Below are 18,492 nucleotides of genomic sequence, written 5' to 3'. Positions count from 1 at the left end.
CTCTTCTGGGAAGGCTTTCCACTAGATGTTCTAACATTGCTGCGGGGACTTGCTTCCATTCAGCCGCAAGAGCACTAGTGAGGTCGGACACTGATGTTGGGCGATTAAGCCTGGCTCAAAGTCGGCGTTCCAATTTATCCCAAAGGTGTTCGATGGGGTTGAGGTCAGGGCTCTGTGCAGGCCAGTCAAGTTCTTCCACACCGACAAACCATTTCTGTATGGACCTCGCTTGTGCACGGGGGCATTGTCATGCTGAAACAGGAAAGGGCCTTCCCCAAACTGTTGCCATAAAGTTGGAAGCACAGAATCGTCTAGAATGTCATTGTATGCTGAATTCCTGCTGTAGCGTTAATATTTCCCTTCACTGGGGGCCTCCCGAGTGGCGCAGTGGTCTAAGGCACTGCATAGTGCTAGAGGCCTGGGTTCGATCCCAGGCTGTGTCGCAGCCGGCCATGACTAGGAGACCCATGAGGCGGCGCACAATTGGCTCACTTAGCTTTTCAGTAAGGCCATTCTAGTGCCAATGTTTGTCTATGGAGAGTGCATGACTGTGTGTTCGATATTATACACCTGTCAGCAACAGGTGTGGCTGAAATAGCCGAATCCACTAATTTGAAGGGGTGTCCACATACTTTTGTATATATAGTGTAGGTCTATGGACAGACAGTAGGGCCTAAATGCACCAACGTTTTCCATGAATCCAGTAAATTCCACTGCACCTTGGAACAAGCTAAACAATGAGGCGTGGTCCCCGTGCGCACCCCTGATTGGCTGTTGCCTTTTTGCCTCCTGAACCTGGTACCTTGGATAGCGAACGACGCTCGAGAGTCATTTTACTACAGTAGGCAAACCTAATCCTAACTGACGCGCCATGCCTCGCTATACAGTTCACATTCGGGACGAGTGGCTGGCTGTTCCCTGTCGGGACCCCACCTACACCATCCAATGGCTGGGCTACGAGGCACTCAAACGCTACACCAAGAACAAGCCCGACAACGGGGGCATCAAGGCGGTGAAAGACATTCGGTTTGTCGCTAGGAGGTGCCAGGGACAGGGGCTGTTGGACGGCGATGACACCATAGAGGATGTCCTCGAGGACAATGACTTCGTCGAAATTGGTAATTCATCTATATTCAATTTATTTTACTTTGTACCACTTAAAAGGTAGATGAATGGAATAGAACAACTTGTTTTCTCACTTGGAAAACTTCAGGAAACATGGCATGGTCTACAATAGAATAGGATGTGCATGCGCAACAGAAAGCATGTGTGTTTTTTTGGTAGAATGTCTATTAATATGACGTGTATTGATTCATATCATCTATTTGTAGCCATCGAAGGGGATACCATGTCTACAGACTTCGTTCCATACCAGCCTGGAGTTTCACACCTGTATCCTTATTGTGTCACCTGCTCGCATGTCAATGTTGGAATGGAATGTATTACCCAAAAAAAGTATTTTGATTATGAGTATAATTTGACTACAAATGTGTGTCATACATTTTTTATAAATCTCATATTAGCTAGTCATAAATGGAAGATAGGTGGTCATTATGCACATGGCAAAATATGCCATAGTAGCCTACTTAGGTTATTGATTGAGACTCCATGCTGTAGTCATTTGGGGGTTAACATAGCATAATTTCTGGTCCATATCCTTAACCATTATCAAACAGGACAGCTGCATATAGAGAATCAGACAATGTGAGTATTACTGGCATATAACACTGCCTTACATGTTATTTTATTCATATCAAATCAGTTCATAAGCAACACATGCTTTCTTCTCTCCAGTACCTTTTCTTAGACGGCAACAGCCTGACTTCGACAGACCTGGTGAATTTGGGAAGGGGTCTGTACAAGATCAAGGTAATTATTTCTTTAATATTTTTTCCTGATTATATATTTTTTTAAAGTATTATTCATTTTGGGGCATTTCTTGGAAAAATGTAGGCCAAATAGTTGTCTGTATTTGTCCTTTTGTAACTGTTTCAACAAAAATGAATAAACAGTTGATCACCAAAAACATATTTTAAGGTGATGATCAACAAGCTTGTGGTCTAGGATTCTAAGGAGTCTAACTTGATTCTCTCACCTTTGTTCTTCATGACGAGCTGATCCTATCGTTACCCAATCCTTCTCCTCCTCCTGTCCTCTCCTTTCCTCCTGTACCTAACCTTTCAGCTGACCTCAGAGGCAGAGAACGGAGTTGTGAAATCCAGAGAGCTTCTGGACACCATCGTCAAGGAGAACAAAGGTGAGAGAATCAAGTTAGAATCCTTAGAATCCTAGTTAGAATCCAAGTTAGAATCCTGAGAATCCTAGTTAGAATCCAAGTTAGAATCCTTAGAATCCTAGTTAGAATCCAAGTTAGAATCCTTAGAATCCTAGTTAGAATCCTTAGAATCCAAGTTAGAATCCAAGTTAGAATCCTTAGAATCCTAGTTAGAATCCAAGTTAGAATCCTTAGAATCTAAGTTAGAATCCAAGTTAGAATCCTTAGAATCCAAGTTAGAATCCTTAGAATCCTAGTTAGAATCCAAGTTAGAATCCTTAGAATCCAAGTTAGAATCCTAGTTAGAATCCTTAGAATCCAAGTTAGAATCCAAGTTAGAATCCTTAGAATCCAAGTTAGAATCCTAGTTAGAATCCAAGTTAGAATCCTTAGAATCCAAGTTAGAATCCTTAGAATCCAAGTTAGAATCCTGCCATGATGAGTATGGAACGATTAATTTACCCATAACAGAAGAAGGATAATGGAAGAGGAAACATATAACACTGAATAACAGTATAACACACATATGGTTATAGAATAGCATATAATCTGAACCATGCTGTTGACAATCCACCCCTATATAATGAGCCTTGCACTAATTTTAACATAATATTCAATAGACTGTGATGGTAAACACCTGATTAAAACTTTCCTGGGTGTGAGAGTGCAACAAATTGTTCACTGTCATCAGAGAATTGACCTACATGCAACTGTCTTTCGCTCTCTCTAGTTGTCTATGGAATCACTACAGGATTTGGTAAATTTGCCCGGACTGTCATTCCTGTCCACAAGCTCAAGTACAGTACTCTCTCTTTTTTCTCTGAATATTGTCTGATAAGATTGGTGCATTGTTTGCTTACTATGTGTCCATGTGTTGTATTCCCATAGGGAGCTACAGGAAAATCTGGTGCGATCACACTCTGCAGGTTAGTGACCTAATGTATAACCGAGCTACAGGTACTAATATCTAACTGGCCCATGTTTTCCATTACGAAAGCATGAAACCTAAAAAAAAACTTGATTTCAATTCATGCAAAGTCTGTCTTTTTTTTCATTCTTGTATATTCGCTATGAATATATCCATTCTTATATATTCGCTTTTATATTCACTGGTCTTGTTTTGGGGCCCATACTATACCATGGATCTCAATGATTTTAAACTTCCCCATTACACTCTGGTGTTTAGGTGTGGGCAACCCACTGAGCCCAGAGAGGACCAGGATGTTGTTGGCTCTGAGGATCAATGTCCTGGCTAAAGGATACAGTGGAATCTCCCTGGAAACCCTGCACAGAATGATTCAGGCCTTCAATGGTAAACTCCTTAACCCTGGCTTTCACCTCAGCTTTACCTCAGGGATAACCTACATTCCATTGATTCCATTGGTGCTATTGGTTCTGTTGGATCCTTTAGTTATTTTGGTTCCATTGGTTCAGTTGGTTCCATTGATTCCATTAGTTATTTTGGTTCCATTTAGTTTAGTTTAGTTTAGTTTAGTGTATTAGGATCCCCGTTAGCTACTACACATGCTGCAGCTACTCTTCCTGGGGTCCACATAAAACGTACAAATACATGACAAAGTACAGAACAGTTATAGACAAGAACAATATAAGATATGACATTACATTTAAAATAAAATAATAAAAATAAGAGTTATCCTGTAGCTCAGTTGGTAGAGCATGGCGCTTGCAACGCCAGGGTTGTGGGTTCGATGTATGCACTCACTAACTGTAAGTCGCTCTGGATAAGAGCGTTTGCTAAATGACTAAAATGTAAAATATAGGAAAGACACCAAGAGACAACCAAAATACAATTTAAACACTATTCATATATACCTATTCATATTCTTATATACAGTACAATTAAATTCGATCTTTAGAAAGAGGAGAGGCGCTGTGATACAATATGTTTTTATCTGTTTTTTAAAGCTAAACTTGCTTTTTGCCTTTGTAACCTCTGGTGGCAGAGCATTCCACGATGACATGGCTCTCTATAGATAACTGAGCGATGCATTAAATCTGTTTTTGGGTACCGGGAAGAAACCCATAGTGGCGTGTCTGGTGGTTAGGCATTTTCAGCACACAAATGTTTCTTTAAAAGACTAGAAGAGAAGTAGTCAATTTCTCCTCAACCCTCAACCATGAAAGACTATCATGCATGTTGTTGATGTTAGTTCTGTGTGTGCAGTTAAGGGCAAGGCGTGCTGCTTTGTTTTGAGCCAGCTGCAGCTTTGCTAGGTCTTTCTTGGCTGAAACTGACCATATTACCGGACAGTAATCAAGATGGGACAAGATCAGAGCCTGAACAACAAGTACAGTTGATCTTTGTGTCAAAACGGCAGAACATATTTTTTATAACAGACATACACTACATGACCAAAAGTATGTGGACACCTGCTCGTCGAACATCTAATTCCAAAATCATGGGCATTAATATGGAGTTGGTCCCACCTTTGCTGCTATAACATCCTCCACTCTTCTGGGAAGGCTTTCAACTAGATGTTGAACATTGCTGCGGGGACTTGCTTCCATTCAGCCACAAGAGCATTAGTGAGGTTGGCCACTGATGTTGGGCAATTAGGACTGGCTCGCAGTCGGCGTTCCAATTCATCCCAAAGGTGTTCGATGGAGTTCAGGGCCAGACAAGTTCTTCCACACCGATCTCGGCAAACCATTTCTATATGGCCCTCGCTTTGTGCACAGGGGCATTATCATGCTGAAACAGGAAAGGGCCTTCCCCAAACTGTTGCCACAAAGTTGGAAGCACAGAATCATCTAGAATGTCATCATATGCCGTAACGTAAATATTTCCCTTCACTGGAACTAAGGGGCCTAGCCCGAAGCATGAAAAACAGCCCCAGACCATTATTCCTCCTCCACCAAACTTTACAGTTGGCACTATGCATTCGGGCAGGTAGCGTTCTCTTGGCATCCACCAAACCCAGATTCGTCCGTCGGACTGCCAGATGGTGACGCGTTATTTATCACTCTAGAGAACACGTTTCCACTGCTCCAGAGTCCAATGGTGGCGAGCTTTAAACCACTCCAGCCGACGCTTGGCATTGTGCATGGTTATCTTAGGCTTGTGTGCGGCTGCTCGGCCATGGAAACCTATTTTATGAAGCTCCCGACGAACAGTTCTTGTGCTGACCTTGCTTCCAGAGGCAGTTTGGAACTCGGTAGTGAGTGTTGCAACATTTTACACGCTACGTGCTTCAGCACTCGGAGGTCCCGTTCTGTGAACTTGTGTGCCCTACCACTTTGCGGATGAGTCGTTGTTGCTCCTAGACGTTTCCACTTCACAATAACAGCACTTACAGTTGACCGGGGCACCTCTAGTAGGGCAGAAATTTGACGAACTGACTTGTTGGAAAGGTGGCATCCTATGACGGTGCCACGTTGAAAGTCACTGAGCTCTTCAGTAAGGCCATTCTACTGCCAATGTTTGTCTATGGAGATTGCATGACTGTGTGCTCGATTTTATACACCTGTCAGCAACGGGTGTGGCTGAAATTGCCGAATCCACTCATTTGAAGGGGTGTCCACATACTTTTGTATATATAGTGTAGGTCTTTGGACAGTAGGGCCTAAATGCACCAACGTTTTTCATGAATCCAGTAAATTCCACTGCACCTTGGAACAAGCTAAACAATGAGGCGTGGTCCCCGTGCGCACCCCTGATTGGCTTTTGTGTATATAGTGTACCTCTCCCCATCTTCACAACAACTTTATCAATATGACTTGACCATGATAACTGACCATCCAATGTGTTGGTTCTTTTGGTTCCGTTTGTTATTTTGGTTCCATTACTTCCATTGAATGGGCCACTTCAGAGAGGAATCTTTGTAGATTCTTTCATTGAAAAAACAACAACATCAACGTTAAACAAACAGAAACAGAGAGACGTTGAGTGGGGTCTATCTATCACATCTCTGATTGTCTTCTCCTCATAGCGTCCTGCCTGTCCTTCGTCCCTGAGAAGGGAACAGTTGGTGCCAGCGGAGACCTGGCCCCCCTCTCCCACCTTGCTCTGGGGCTGATGGGAGAAGGCAAGATGTGGTCACCCAAGAGTGGATGGGCCGACGCCAAATACGTAAGCCATATCACTGCATTTACTTCATGTTCTATTTCACCTTTATGTAACCAGGCGATTCAGAACAAATTCTTATTTATAATGACAGCGTGTAGCTGTATAACTAACAAACTGATATCACTGTAACCTCTCAATGGGTCTGGATGATTGGGACATTGCACAATATCCCCAGTGACAATGTTGACATTGTGATCAAAAATGGTGGTAGACTGACTACTGAGAGGTCAGATGAGAATGTTTGTGTTTCTATGACGCTTGACCTTTTACATTTGTTTTCCCCCTCTTTTCCCCTTTCATCTCTCTGCCCAGGTACTGGAGGCTCATGGACTCAAGCCAATATCACTGAAGCCCAAGGAGGTAAAGGGAAATCACTCTGTTGTTGTTCTCTGTCACTCTATGGAGGGTTGATTTGAGTTCACACAGTGTATCTGTGTACCATTTACAACAAACCAACTTTAATCAGGTTCTCTGATTTTCCACAACAAAGGTTTTTTAACTCCAGTCCTTGAGAGAGGTTGTTCGATGGGATGAGACTCTTATGTTTGGCTTGTCTCTGGGCTGTGTTGGATCAACTCTTCTTCAGCTCAACTCTCTGGACCACAATTGTTCGGCTGACCCTGGTTTCCAAGGGGATGTATGTGGGGATTGGGTTAAAAGCCATCTCTCTCCCCTGCCCATAGGGCCTGGCGTTAATCAATGGGACCCAGATGATCACGTCTCTGGGGGCAGAGGCAGTGGAGAGAGCCCAGGCCATCGCCAGGCAGGCGGACATCATCGCTGCTATCACCCTGGAGGTGCTGAAGGGGACCTCCAAGGCCTTCGACAGCGGTGAGAAGGCCCGTTAAGCTTGATTTAGCTACGCTATGCTAACTCAGTTCTCCATCATTCTAGATATCCACACCCTGTGGCCACAACAACTGATGTAAAACATCGTGATTGAGACTGATTTAGCTACGCTATGCTAACTCAGTCCTCCATCATTCTAGATATCCACGCCCTGCGGCCCCATCCAGGACAGATAGAAGTGGCCATGAGGTTCCGCGCCCTACTGGACTCAGACCACCACCCCTCGGAGATCGCAGGTGAGTGAATGGATCAGGTTGCTGGACTATGGCTGACCCTCTGCTCCAACCTCTCTAATCTGTGTGTGTGTGTGTGTGTGTGTGTGCCTGAGTGTGTCCATTCGTGCGTGCGTGTCTTTTGGAGGAGTTGGGATAAAGTAATCATTGGACAATAAAGTCATCTTGTTGTTCTTCTTCCTCTACAGAGAGCCATCGGTTCTGTGACAGAGTCCAGGATGCCTACACCATGCGCTGCTGTCCTCAGGTGACTTAACATAGGGGTCAGAGGTCACAGAGTTTTATATTTAGTTCACAGAGAATCCCCTCCAGGTCAGGACTAAACTCAGCCTGACCTTTTCTCTTCGTCCACAGGTCCACGGTATTGTGAACGACACAATAGATTTTACCCAGAAAATCATCAACACAGAGATCAACAGCGCCACCGACAACCCTGTATCCTTCACTGTGTGTGGTGTGTGTATTCCTCTAACCAAATTTGACAATTTCTACCTTCATTGCCAGTTTTATCCTTAATGTCTGAATCAGATGGTGTTTGCAGAGAGAGGAGAGACCATCTCAGGAGGAAACTTCCATGGAGAATACCCAGCAAAGGTATCAAAGGCTTCTGGTGGACTGAGTATTCTGAGTTTTCCTGAGATTTAGAACTAAGTGAGATGATAAAATATACAGTATAAACCCAAGGATCATCAACTAGATTGGATGGTTGGAGGGGCCGGAACATAATTACAAATCATTTGTAGACTGCAAATTGACCAGCACACTGTTAAAGCTGTCAATGCACACTGTTAAAGCTCCCAACTCACCGCTTTATTGACAACGTTTTGATCTGAAACGGATCTTCGTCAGGTCAAACAAACAAACTGAGTGCTCACATCCTAAAATATACACATTTCACCTCACATGACTATTACGTACATGACGCATGGTGGGTGTGGAAACCATTCAATTCACTTTTGTGCACAATCAATCATAATTAATCACAGAGGTACATATGGTCATTAAGGATTATATACATACAAATAGTTTCAAGTTTAAAAAGATTACGTTGGAAACTGTTGGAATACCCGCCCATATGACCATTACTCGCAGGAGGCGCGGTGGCCGTAGATATAATTCCAGTGAACCATTTCAAAAACAATTTGTGTATCTCTAATAATTTTATATCAATGAGATGGGTACATGTAGTAGTTATATAATCTAATATACAGTACATGTACAAAATGACCAAGTGGAGACCTGGATGGCAGGACAAATCAACGTGACATCAAATCAAATCAAATTTTATTGGTCACATGCGCCGAATACAACAGGTGCAGACATTACAGTGAAATGCTTACTTACAGCCCTTAACCAACAGTGCATTTATTTTAACAAAAAAGTAAAAATAAAACAACAACAAAAAAAGTGTAGAGAAAAAAAGAGCAGAAGTAAGATAAAATAACAGTAGGGAGGCTATATATACAGGGGGGTACCGGTGCAGAGTCAATGTGCGGGGGCACCGGCTAGTTGAGATAGTTGAAGTAATATGTACATGTGGGTATAGTTAAAGTGACTATGCATAAATAATTAACAGAGTAGCAGCAGCGTAAAAAGGATGGGGTGGGGGGGCAGTGCAAATAGTCCGGGTAGCCATGATTAGCTGTTCAGGAGTCTTATGGCTTGGGGGTAAAAGCTGTTGAGAAGTCTTTTGGACCTAGACTTGGCACTCCGGTACCGCTTGCCGTGCGGTAGCAGGGAGAACAGTCTATGACTAGGGTGGCTGGAGTCTTTGACAATTTTGAGGGCCTTCCTCTGACACCGCCTGGTATAGAGGTCCTGGATGGCAGGAAGCTTGGCCCCAGTGATGTACTGGGCCGTACGCACTACCCTCTGTAGTGACTTGCGGTCGGAGGCCAAGGAGTTGCCATACCAGGCGGTGATGCAACCAGTCAGGATGCTCTCGATGGTGCAGCTGTAGAATTTTTTGAGGATCTGAGGACCCATGCCAAATCTTTTCAGTCTCCTGAGGGGGAATAGGCTTTGTCGTGCCCTCTTCACGACTGTCTTGGTGTGTTTGGACCATGATAGTTTGTTGGTGATGTGGACACCAAGGAACTTGAAGCTCTCAACCTGTTCCACATATTCATATAAGAAATGGTCTGATATCAAACTCTTGATTCAGACCTTTAGGAGACATGGTGCACAAACGGTGAATCCAATACAATTCTCTTCTCAATAATAGATGATCAGTATCTCCCCCCCTCCTAGGAGTCTTAACATGTTCGATACCAATGGGATAGAATAAAGTAATCCTTCTACCCCCCTTACCCCCCCGCCCCCCCCCCCCCCCCCCCAAAAAAAAAGGTGAGTGCACCAATTTGTAAGTCGCTCTGGATAAGAGCGTCTGCTAAATGATGTAAATGTAAAATGTAAATGTAATGAATCTCAGAGAGCTAATGTTGTGACGAGCCTCTACTTGGGAACAGATTTCTTAAGTTATACTGAACTTATAAATGAAAATATAAATGCAATATGCAACAATTTAAATGATTTTACTGAGTTACAGTTCATATAAGGAATTTTACTGAGTTATCATATTATATAAGGAAATCAGTCAATTGAAATGAATTCATTAGGCCCTAATCTATGGATTTCACATGACTGGGCAGGGGCGCAGCCATGGGTCGGCCTGGGAGGGCATAGGCCCACCCACTTGGGAGCCAGGCCCACCCACTGGGGAGCCAGGCCCAGCCAATCAGAATGAGTTTTTCCACAAAAGGGTTTTATTAGAGACAGAAATACTCCTCAGTTTCATCAGCTGTCCGGGTGGCTGGTCTCAGACGATCCCGCAGCTGAAGAAGCCGGATGTGGAGGTCCTGGGTTGATGTGGTCCTGGGCCGGCGTGGATACACGTGGTCTGCAGTTGTGAGGCCGGTTGGATGTACTGTGAAATTCTCTAAAACGACATTGGAGGCGGCTTATGGTAAGGAAATGAACATTCAATTATCTGGCAACGGCTCTGGTGGACATTCCTGCAGTCAGCATCCCAATTGCACGCTCCCTCAGAACTTGACAAATCTGTGGCATTGTGTTGTGTGAAAAAACTGCACATTTTAGAGTGGCCTTTTATTGTCCCCAGCACAAGGTGCACCTGTGTGATGATCATGCTGTTTAATCAGCTTCTTGATATGCCACACCTGTCAGGTGGATGATTATCTTGGCAAAGGAGAAACGCTCAATAACATTAAAAGTGAAATATTCATGTAAGAAATGGTCTGATATCAAACTCTTGGTTCAGAGCTTTAGGAGACAGAGTGCAATTTCTATGCTTCCCGTTCTTAAGTTTCGTTTTTTTGCGTCTTTTACTTTCAGTTTTGTACACCAGCTTCAAACAGCTAAAAATACAATATTTTGGGTTATGGAAAATATATTTCACAGCGGTTTAGATGGTACAGTGATGATGATGGTACAATGATTCTCTACTTGCTTGTTTTGTCACATAACTGAAATTGGGCGAACTATTAGAATTTTAGCAACCAGGAAGTGGTGGAGTGATTTCTGCATAGTGCATCTTTGAGATAGATTTATTTGTGTCTCAGAAGATAGCCCTTTTTGGTAAAGGACCAATTCCATATTATGGCAAGAACAGCTCAAATAAGCAAAGAGAAATGACAGTCCATCATTACTTTAAGACATGAAGGTCAGTCAATACGGAAAATGTCAAGAACTTTAAATGTTTCTTAAAATGCAATCGCAAAAACCATCAACCGCTATGATGAAACTGGCTCTCATGAGGAGCGCCACAGGAAAGGAAGACCCAGAGTTACCTCTGCTGCAGAGGATAAGTTCATTAGAGTTACCAGCCTCAGATTGCAGCCCAAATAAATGCTTCACAGAGTTCAAGTAACAGACACATCTCAACATCAACTGTTCAGAGGAGACTGTGTGAATCAGGCCTTCATGGTCGAATTGCTGCAAAGAAACCACTACTAAAGGACACCAATAAGAAGAAGAGACTTGCTTGGGCCAAGAAACATTAGCAATGGACATTAGACTGGTGGAAACCTGTCCTTTGGTCTGATGAGTCCAAATTTGAGATTTTTGGTTCCAACCGCCGTGTTTATGTGAGACGCAGAGTAGGTGAACAGATGATCTCCGGATGTGTGCTTCCCACCGTGAAGCATGGAGGAGGAGATGTGATGGTGTGGGGGTGCTTTGTTGGTGACACTGTCAGTGATTTATTTAGAATTCAAGGCACACTTAACCAGCATGGCTACCACAGCATTCTGCAGCGATACGCCATCCCAATCTGGTTTGCGCTTAGTGGGACTATAATTTGTTTTTCAACAGGACAATGACCCAACACACCTCCAGGCTGTGTAAGGGCTATTTGACCAAGAAGGAGAGTGATGGAGTGCTGCATCAGATGAGCTGGCCTCCACAATCACCCGATCTCAACCCAATTGAGATGGTTTGGGATGAATTGGACTGCAGAGTGTAGGAAAAGCAGCCAACAAGTGCTCAGCATATGTGGGAACTCCTTCAAGAAAGTTGGAAAAGCATTCCTCATGAAGCTGGTTGAGAGAATGCCAAGAGTGTGCAAAGCTGTCATCAAGGCAAAGGGTGGCTACTTTGAAGAATCTCAAATATAAAATATATTTTGATTTGTTTAACACTTTTTTGGTTACTATGTGTTATTTAATAGTTTTGATGTCTTCACCATTATTCTAAAGTTACAGTGTAGAAAATAGTAAAAATAAAGAAAAACCCTTGAATGAGTTGGTGTGTCCAAACTTTTGACTGGTACTGTATATGTACATGCCACTCTAACATCGCATGTCCATATATGTACATATTCTTAATTCCTTTGTATTGGGTATATGTTGTGAAATTGTTAGATATTACTGCACTGTCGGAGCTAGAAACACAAGCATTTCGCTACACCCGCAATAACATCTGCTAAACACGTGTATGTGACCAATACAATTTGATTTGATTTGATTTGTATATAAACCCATTTATAATCCGGACTCTGACATTGCTTATTCTAATATTTCTTAATTATTTTTTTTATTTTTTTTACTTTTTGGATTATGTGTGTATTATTTTGTATTGCTAAGTATTACCGCACTGTTGGAGCTGGAAACATAAACATTTCGCTCCAGCTGCGATAACATCTGCTAACCTGTGTACGCGACCAATAATCTTTGATTTGATTTGCTTTGATATAACTCATATTCCTCCATTGTTCTCTCTCTCTCTTTATGTCTCTAGGCCCTGGACTTCTTGGCTATAGGTGTCCATGAGCTGGCGGCCATCAGTGAGAGGAGGATTGAGCGTCTGTGTAACCCGTCTCTCAGTGAGCTGCCAGCCTTCCTAGTCAACGAGGGAGGGCTCAACTCTGGATTCATGATCGCACACTGTACAGCCGCTTCCCTGGGTTAGTAAAGGATCAGCTCTTACTAACGTATGTAATTACGTCTTTGGGTGCCCAGGAGTAAACCGACTGTGTGATAAAGAAGGCTAGCAGTGAGAAATAAAGTATTACTTAGATTGAAACACACCCACTCACAATGCGTGTGTTTCAGCCATCAAGCCTTTGTCTACAAAAGCTACAAAGGCTTGATGGCTGAAACGTGTCCTGAAACGTTACTCCTAAATTCATAAAACCAATCGTTATATCCTGTTTCACTTGTGTAGTTTCAGAGAACAAGGTGCTGTGCCACCCGTCTTCAGTGGACTCCCTGTCCACCAGCGCAGCCACCGAGGACCACGTGTCCATGGGAGGCTGGGCAGCCAGGAAAGCCCTGAGGGTCGTGGAACATGTGGAACAAGGTGGGAAACTAACCGTTGATTTGGACTTGATACAATAGATATTCATGTTTTGATTATTTGTTAATGTTGAAAGGAAGCAATATTTTCATACTAGATATTCATTAGTTACCTATCAGATTTTTTATGTGAAATTCACATAGAAATATTTGTTTGGCTGGGTTCATACACAAAGTGGCAAAAACATGAAAATAATTTAATTGGTTCTAGCCTGGGCTGGGGCATGTCTGCGCAAGCTTGCAATTCATTGGTGAATGGTTTTTCTGCCCCGAGCTGTGTACTAAATTGATCCCTAATTCCAAACCTCAAAGTTATCTGCTTTTGAGCATTTCATGGAAATAGTGAGCAGCAAACAAACGGAAGTAAATGATGTAAACTGATGTATACTGATGTAAACTGATGTATACTAATCTATACTGATGTAAACTGATGTATACTGATGTAAACTGATGTTTACTGATGTAAACTGATGTACTGTAGAAGGGTTGTTCATCTTAGTCTGAATTGGGAAACATTTACCCAGTTACTGTGAAAATGTCCTACTTCTACTGACAGTGTGTATTCTGGGTAATATGTAACTTCACGGTGATGCAGACAACTGCAGTAGTGGAGTTCATGCAAACACAGAAAAACAAGAAGTCAGCGATATTTAAAAGACCCCCCCCCCCCCCCCCCCCCCCCGAGGAAGTTGCCGCCACCATTCCTACTTAATTTCTCGTCCTAGGGATGAAATGCACGTTGACTTAAATCATTGTGCAACATCATGGGTAAACTCTGGCCATCGTCTTTCAGCTCAAAAAAGTGGATTTCTACCGTTGTGGGTGTTTAAAGACTAGCCCACATTTAGAGAGCTCAACCAGTGTTAAAGGTCCAATGCAGCTGTCTTTTTAAATCTCAAAATCAGATCATTTCTGGGGAACAATGAAGTACCTTACTGTGATTGCTTTCAATTAAAATTGACATAAATAAACAAAAATAGCTTCTTAGCAAAGAGCAATTTCTCATGCAAGACTGTTGCTAGGATTGTCTAGGAGTGGTCTGAGTGGGGAGGGAGGGGAAAACTGAAAACGATCTACAGTATTATTGGCAGAGAGGTTTGAAACTGTCTTTCTTATTGGTCTATTAACTAGTTTAACAACTGGTGATGTCACCAGGCAGGTCAACACTCCATCTCACCAAAACAGGCTGACATTTCAGGTGGTCTTTTCAAACAGCTCTTACACTAAAGGGCATTATCATCATTTTCACAATTTCACAGTTTTATTCCAACCTCATACTGTGGAAATATGTATAAAACACAGGAAAATCACGTTTTCAACTCCACTGGCCCTTTAACATACTTTTTACCTCTATGTCAAAAAGGAACGTTTGGCTTTTTTGGTCTCTAATTTGGTATATTTCTATGCATTGAACATTACTAAGAATGTTTATTTATTTATTACATTTGATCCTATATCATAACTTGTATAATACTCTTGTTGATGATACTCATCCAATCAGGAAGAAAATGTCATTATGTGAATGACGTGTTATTCTGAGGGTCCACAATTGGTCTATAACCTGTCCCATTTCCTCTCCCCCTCTTCAGTCCTAGCAATCGAGCTGCTAGCTGCCTGCCAGGGCATTGAGTTCCTCCGCCCCCTGCGTACCACAACACCATTGGAGAAGGTCTATGACCTTGTACGCAGCGTAGTCAAGTAAGTCAAACAGATCTGGCCAGTGTGTGCACACTGTAACACACACAACACACATCTCAGTCCCCTGAAATGATTGAGAAAGTTGGTTAATATTTATCCAGTGTCCCTCTTCTTTCTGTGCCTGCTCTTCTCCTCATTCTGTAACTCCCCCCCGATTCGCTCCCCTTCTCTGCCTCCCCCTCTTCTCCTCACCCTCTCTGCCTCCCCCTCTTCTTCTCACCCTCTCTGCCTACCCCTCTTCTCCTCACCCTCTCTGCCTCTCCTCTTCTCAGGCCCTGGATCAAGGATAGGTTCATGTCTCCAGACATTGAGGCGGTCCATCGTCTTCTTCTAGACCAGAAGGTAAGTGTGAGGTCATACTAGATATCGCTCTGAGCCTATATTCATTAAATAAATGAAAAATTGTGATTTAGCACACGCTTATATCCAAGTTTGTGTATTTTATGTGATTATTCAGGTGTGGAACGTGGCTCAGCCATACATTGAGAAGTATAACATGGAGCTTCTTCCTGAGTCCCGCCCCACCTCTCCTACTGCCTTCTCATTGGATCCCCCAGCATCACCACGGAAACGCATCCGCCTCGAGTGACATCATCATTATCATCTGTCTAAATGTATACTTTTTGTCTCCCTGTATTTCAGACAAATGTTTTATTCCTTCCGCAACCCCAGCCGCTTCAATAATTATTGTGTATTCCATGCTAGTTTTGAACAAGGAGTTGTCGGATAACATTGATTGAGGCTAGACAGTAGATCTTATTCGTCACTGAAACTAGATAGAGCTTGATTTAATGTATTAAACTTTCTTCACAAAAGCAATATGAAATTACTTTTTCAATAAATGACAATTTCATGCCTTATTATTACCTTAGTTATTTTATATATTCATACTTTGTTTAATAGTAATTTGGGGAACTGATTGTACACAGAAATTACTACGTAATCAGAGTAAATAATGATTTAAAGTTACAATGTCCATCTGAATAATCTAAACAGTAAATACAGTCAGTCAATCTAAGGCACAGGTATTATGTGTTTTTACTGAAGTTACCAGCAACTGAAGATTTTTTCATAACAAATGGAATTCTTACAACATAAGGCCTACATGTGCACACTGTATGTTTATGCAAAATAGGTTGCACCCTTTACATTATAGAACTGAAGAAATAACTGAATAATAGTTATAGTGAAATATGTATTCAAATGTTTTCATTGAAATTCTACAATGAATTTCCAACACCTGGATATTTATCACTCACTCACTCAAGTGGATTTGGGAGTTGGTGGTAGAACAAGCTACCATGGGTACCAGTATCTTTAGTTAATCCACTCCAGAGGACTGGTCTTAGTTTCTGCCATCTTCAAATATGAACAATATAGAATTAATTAATGGAATGAGAACAGAGGATTTGATCCTGATTCGATCAACCACACAGCTATCCTCCTATCACAACGAATATGCAAATATTGGAACTCACATTTTCTCCACAGAACACGTTGGTGTCCGGTTGCTAACCAGTCTGTCAAAAGTTGCTGACTCACATCTAAATTCTCTAACTAAATACATACTGCAATTCCAACCACAAAACGTATTAGTCTCAAAATACAACAACTTGCCTAGCTAACAGCTAAATGTTTGTTTTTTAATTTGATATAAATTGTAATTCTATTTTTGAGGCTCCATATGTTGTCATGGAAAATATTAATGTTATTTACAACTATCAATGAGCAACTCCGCCGTAAATCCAGCGCAGGAACTTTGAGATTGCTGAAAGGCCAGTCTCTTTGGCAATGCCAAGGAAGTGGCAAGGAGTGAAATGTTAGTGAAAAGCAGGGACGGCCTGTTCAATAGGGCGATATGGGCGACGCACTGCCAAACGGGAAAAGGAAGGGATTTTTTTTCTAATCAATTATATCACGGCAACAGTAGTTATCAGTGTTGTAATCTGATCTGACTGCCACTAAATGTCAAATCAGGCTAAAGTCGTGCTTCAAATGGCCCCGCCCGTTTTTGGGCGATTTCAGTCAGGTTGAAAATCGCCCAGAAGTCTCTCATAGCCTGTCATGTAAAATCTATTTTTTTCAAATTTCAAAGCTTTCAATACATTCTCTATGGGTGTCTGTGGGCTTGCACTTACGCGCTTTCGTCATACGTGACGTAACCATGAACGTAACTAAGCAAATAGCGGCTAGCAGCGTCTCTTTGCGACCTGCAGTGTGGCGTTATTTTATGTTTTTAATTTGTACACTTAGTGGCGTTATTTTATGTTTTTAATTTGTACACTTAGTTTACAAACATTCTGCCAACCATGGATTTCGAGTGGTGGGTTTTGGACTGATCTTGTTGATCGTGTACATACCCGCTACGAACGGACTAAATAATGAAAACGTTGCTGGCAGCGGAATCCAATACAGCTGGGAGACTTGGCTGGATGACAGAGTCCCGGACAGAGAAGTGGAGCCGGCCGGCTTCACCCTGGTCGGAGCGGACCTCGATCTGACAGTCACAGGGAAAATCGATCCTGGTAAGAGAGCGACTCTGTACCCCCGAGCCCCGACATTGAACTGCTTTCTGTGTCACTGTGACCTTACTATCTGCCCCGTGAGTTCCCCCAATTGTTTGTTACCGTTGTGTACTGTTGATAATCACAAGTTTACTGGAGAACTGAGACCAAGTAGAGACTTTGGACAGGGTGGATATGCACAAGATTTTAGTCAGACCAAGCTATAACATTATATATTTACTACGACAGTACATTCAACCAAAAGCTAATATAACAAAGGCATCAGAGATTATTTATAATCTGTCACAGAAACTGGAATCCATCTCCCCAGATCAGTCAATAAATGCTTCTGGTATTGACTTATATGCTGCCCCTGTCTTCATGTTGTTGCTGGACATATCTTTTTTAAAATGTGTGTAGGTCACCTAAATCATCAGAAAAATTGCCCCTCCTGAGAATTTTTTCAGGAGCCGCCACTGGTGAAAAGACTGGCACTCAGACTAAGAACATATAGGCCTACTTCAAAAGAAACACTAGGGGCAAACTGTCAAACACAGAGGCTATGTAATGTGTTTTCTGAGAACTGCAACTGAACAAATCAATAAATTCCTGTAGGCTACTGTACAAGACAATGCGGTGCCAAGCCATTTCATGGTGGCATGGAGAGAAACTACACCATTGCACCCCATTGAGCATAAATCACAATACAATAAGTGTATTTTCATGGAAGGAGGTAATCTATAAATTGATAAATTGGCACTGGATTTCATTTCAAGAGAAAAAAAGGCCTACTTCTGTAGAGATACACTAACTGTGTTTTGTAAATCTGATATAATATAATACAGGCAATGCCATTTATTAGACACTTTTATCCAAATCGACTTAACAGTCATGCGTGCATAGATTTTACGTATGGGTGGTCCCATACGTTACAAGCGCCATGAACCAACTGAGCTACAAGGACTTAGTGTTAGTGTATTGTTGAGGAAAAGCGTGCAAGTAAGCATTTCACTGTACTGTTTATTTATTTATT

At 42.2% G+C, this 18,492-nt stretch overlaps 1 protein-coding gene across 1 annotated transcript; it reads left to right on the top strand.

Moving 5' to 3' along the window:
• Positions 1-826: 826 nt before the first annotated feature.
• Positions 827-15,815, top strand: LOC311135110 (histidine ammonia-lyase-like). The gene is made up of 20 exons (XM_084168990.1): positions 827-1,118; positions 1,332-1,392; positions 1,677-1,704; positions 1,795-1,869; positions 2,185-2,257; positions 3,006-3,072; positions 3,164-3,201; positions 3,462-3,587; positions 6,226-6,365; positions 6,675-6,722; positions 7,046-7,193; positions 7,352-7,447; positions 7,633-7,691; positions 7,799-7,879; positions 7,973-8,038; positions 12,701-12,866; positions 13,127-13,261; positions 14,847-14,955; positions 15,228-15,297; positions 15,413-15,815. The coding sequence occupies exons 1-20, from the start codon at positions 872-874 to the stop codon at positions 15,542-15,544; spliced, it is 1,965 nt and encodes a 654-aa protein (XP_084025116.1). The 5' UTR covers positions 827-871; the 3' UTR covers positions 15,545-15,815.
• Positions 15,816-18,492: the final 2,677 nt, after the last annotated feature.

The sequence above is a fragment of the Coregonus lavaretus genome, assembly GCF_964263955.1.
Source record: "Coregonus lavaretus genome assembly, chromosome: 9".
Taxonomy (NCBI): Eukaryota; Metazoa; Chordata; class Actinopteri; order Salmoniformes; family Salmonidae; genus Coregonus; species Coregonus lavaretus.
Note: the sequence above shows the minus strand (reverse complement) of the source record. Positions and strands in the feature narration are given on the sequence as shown.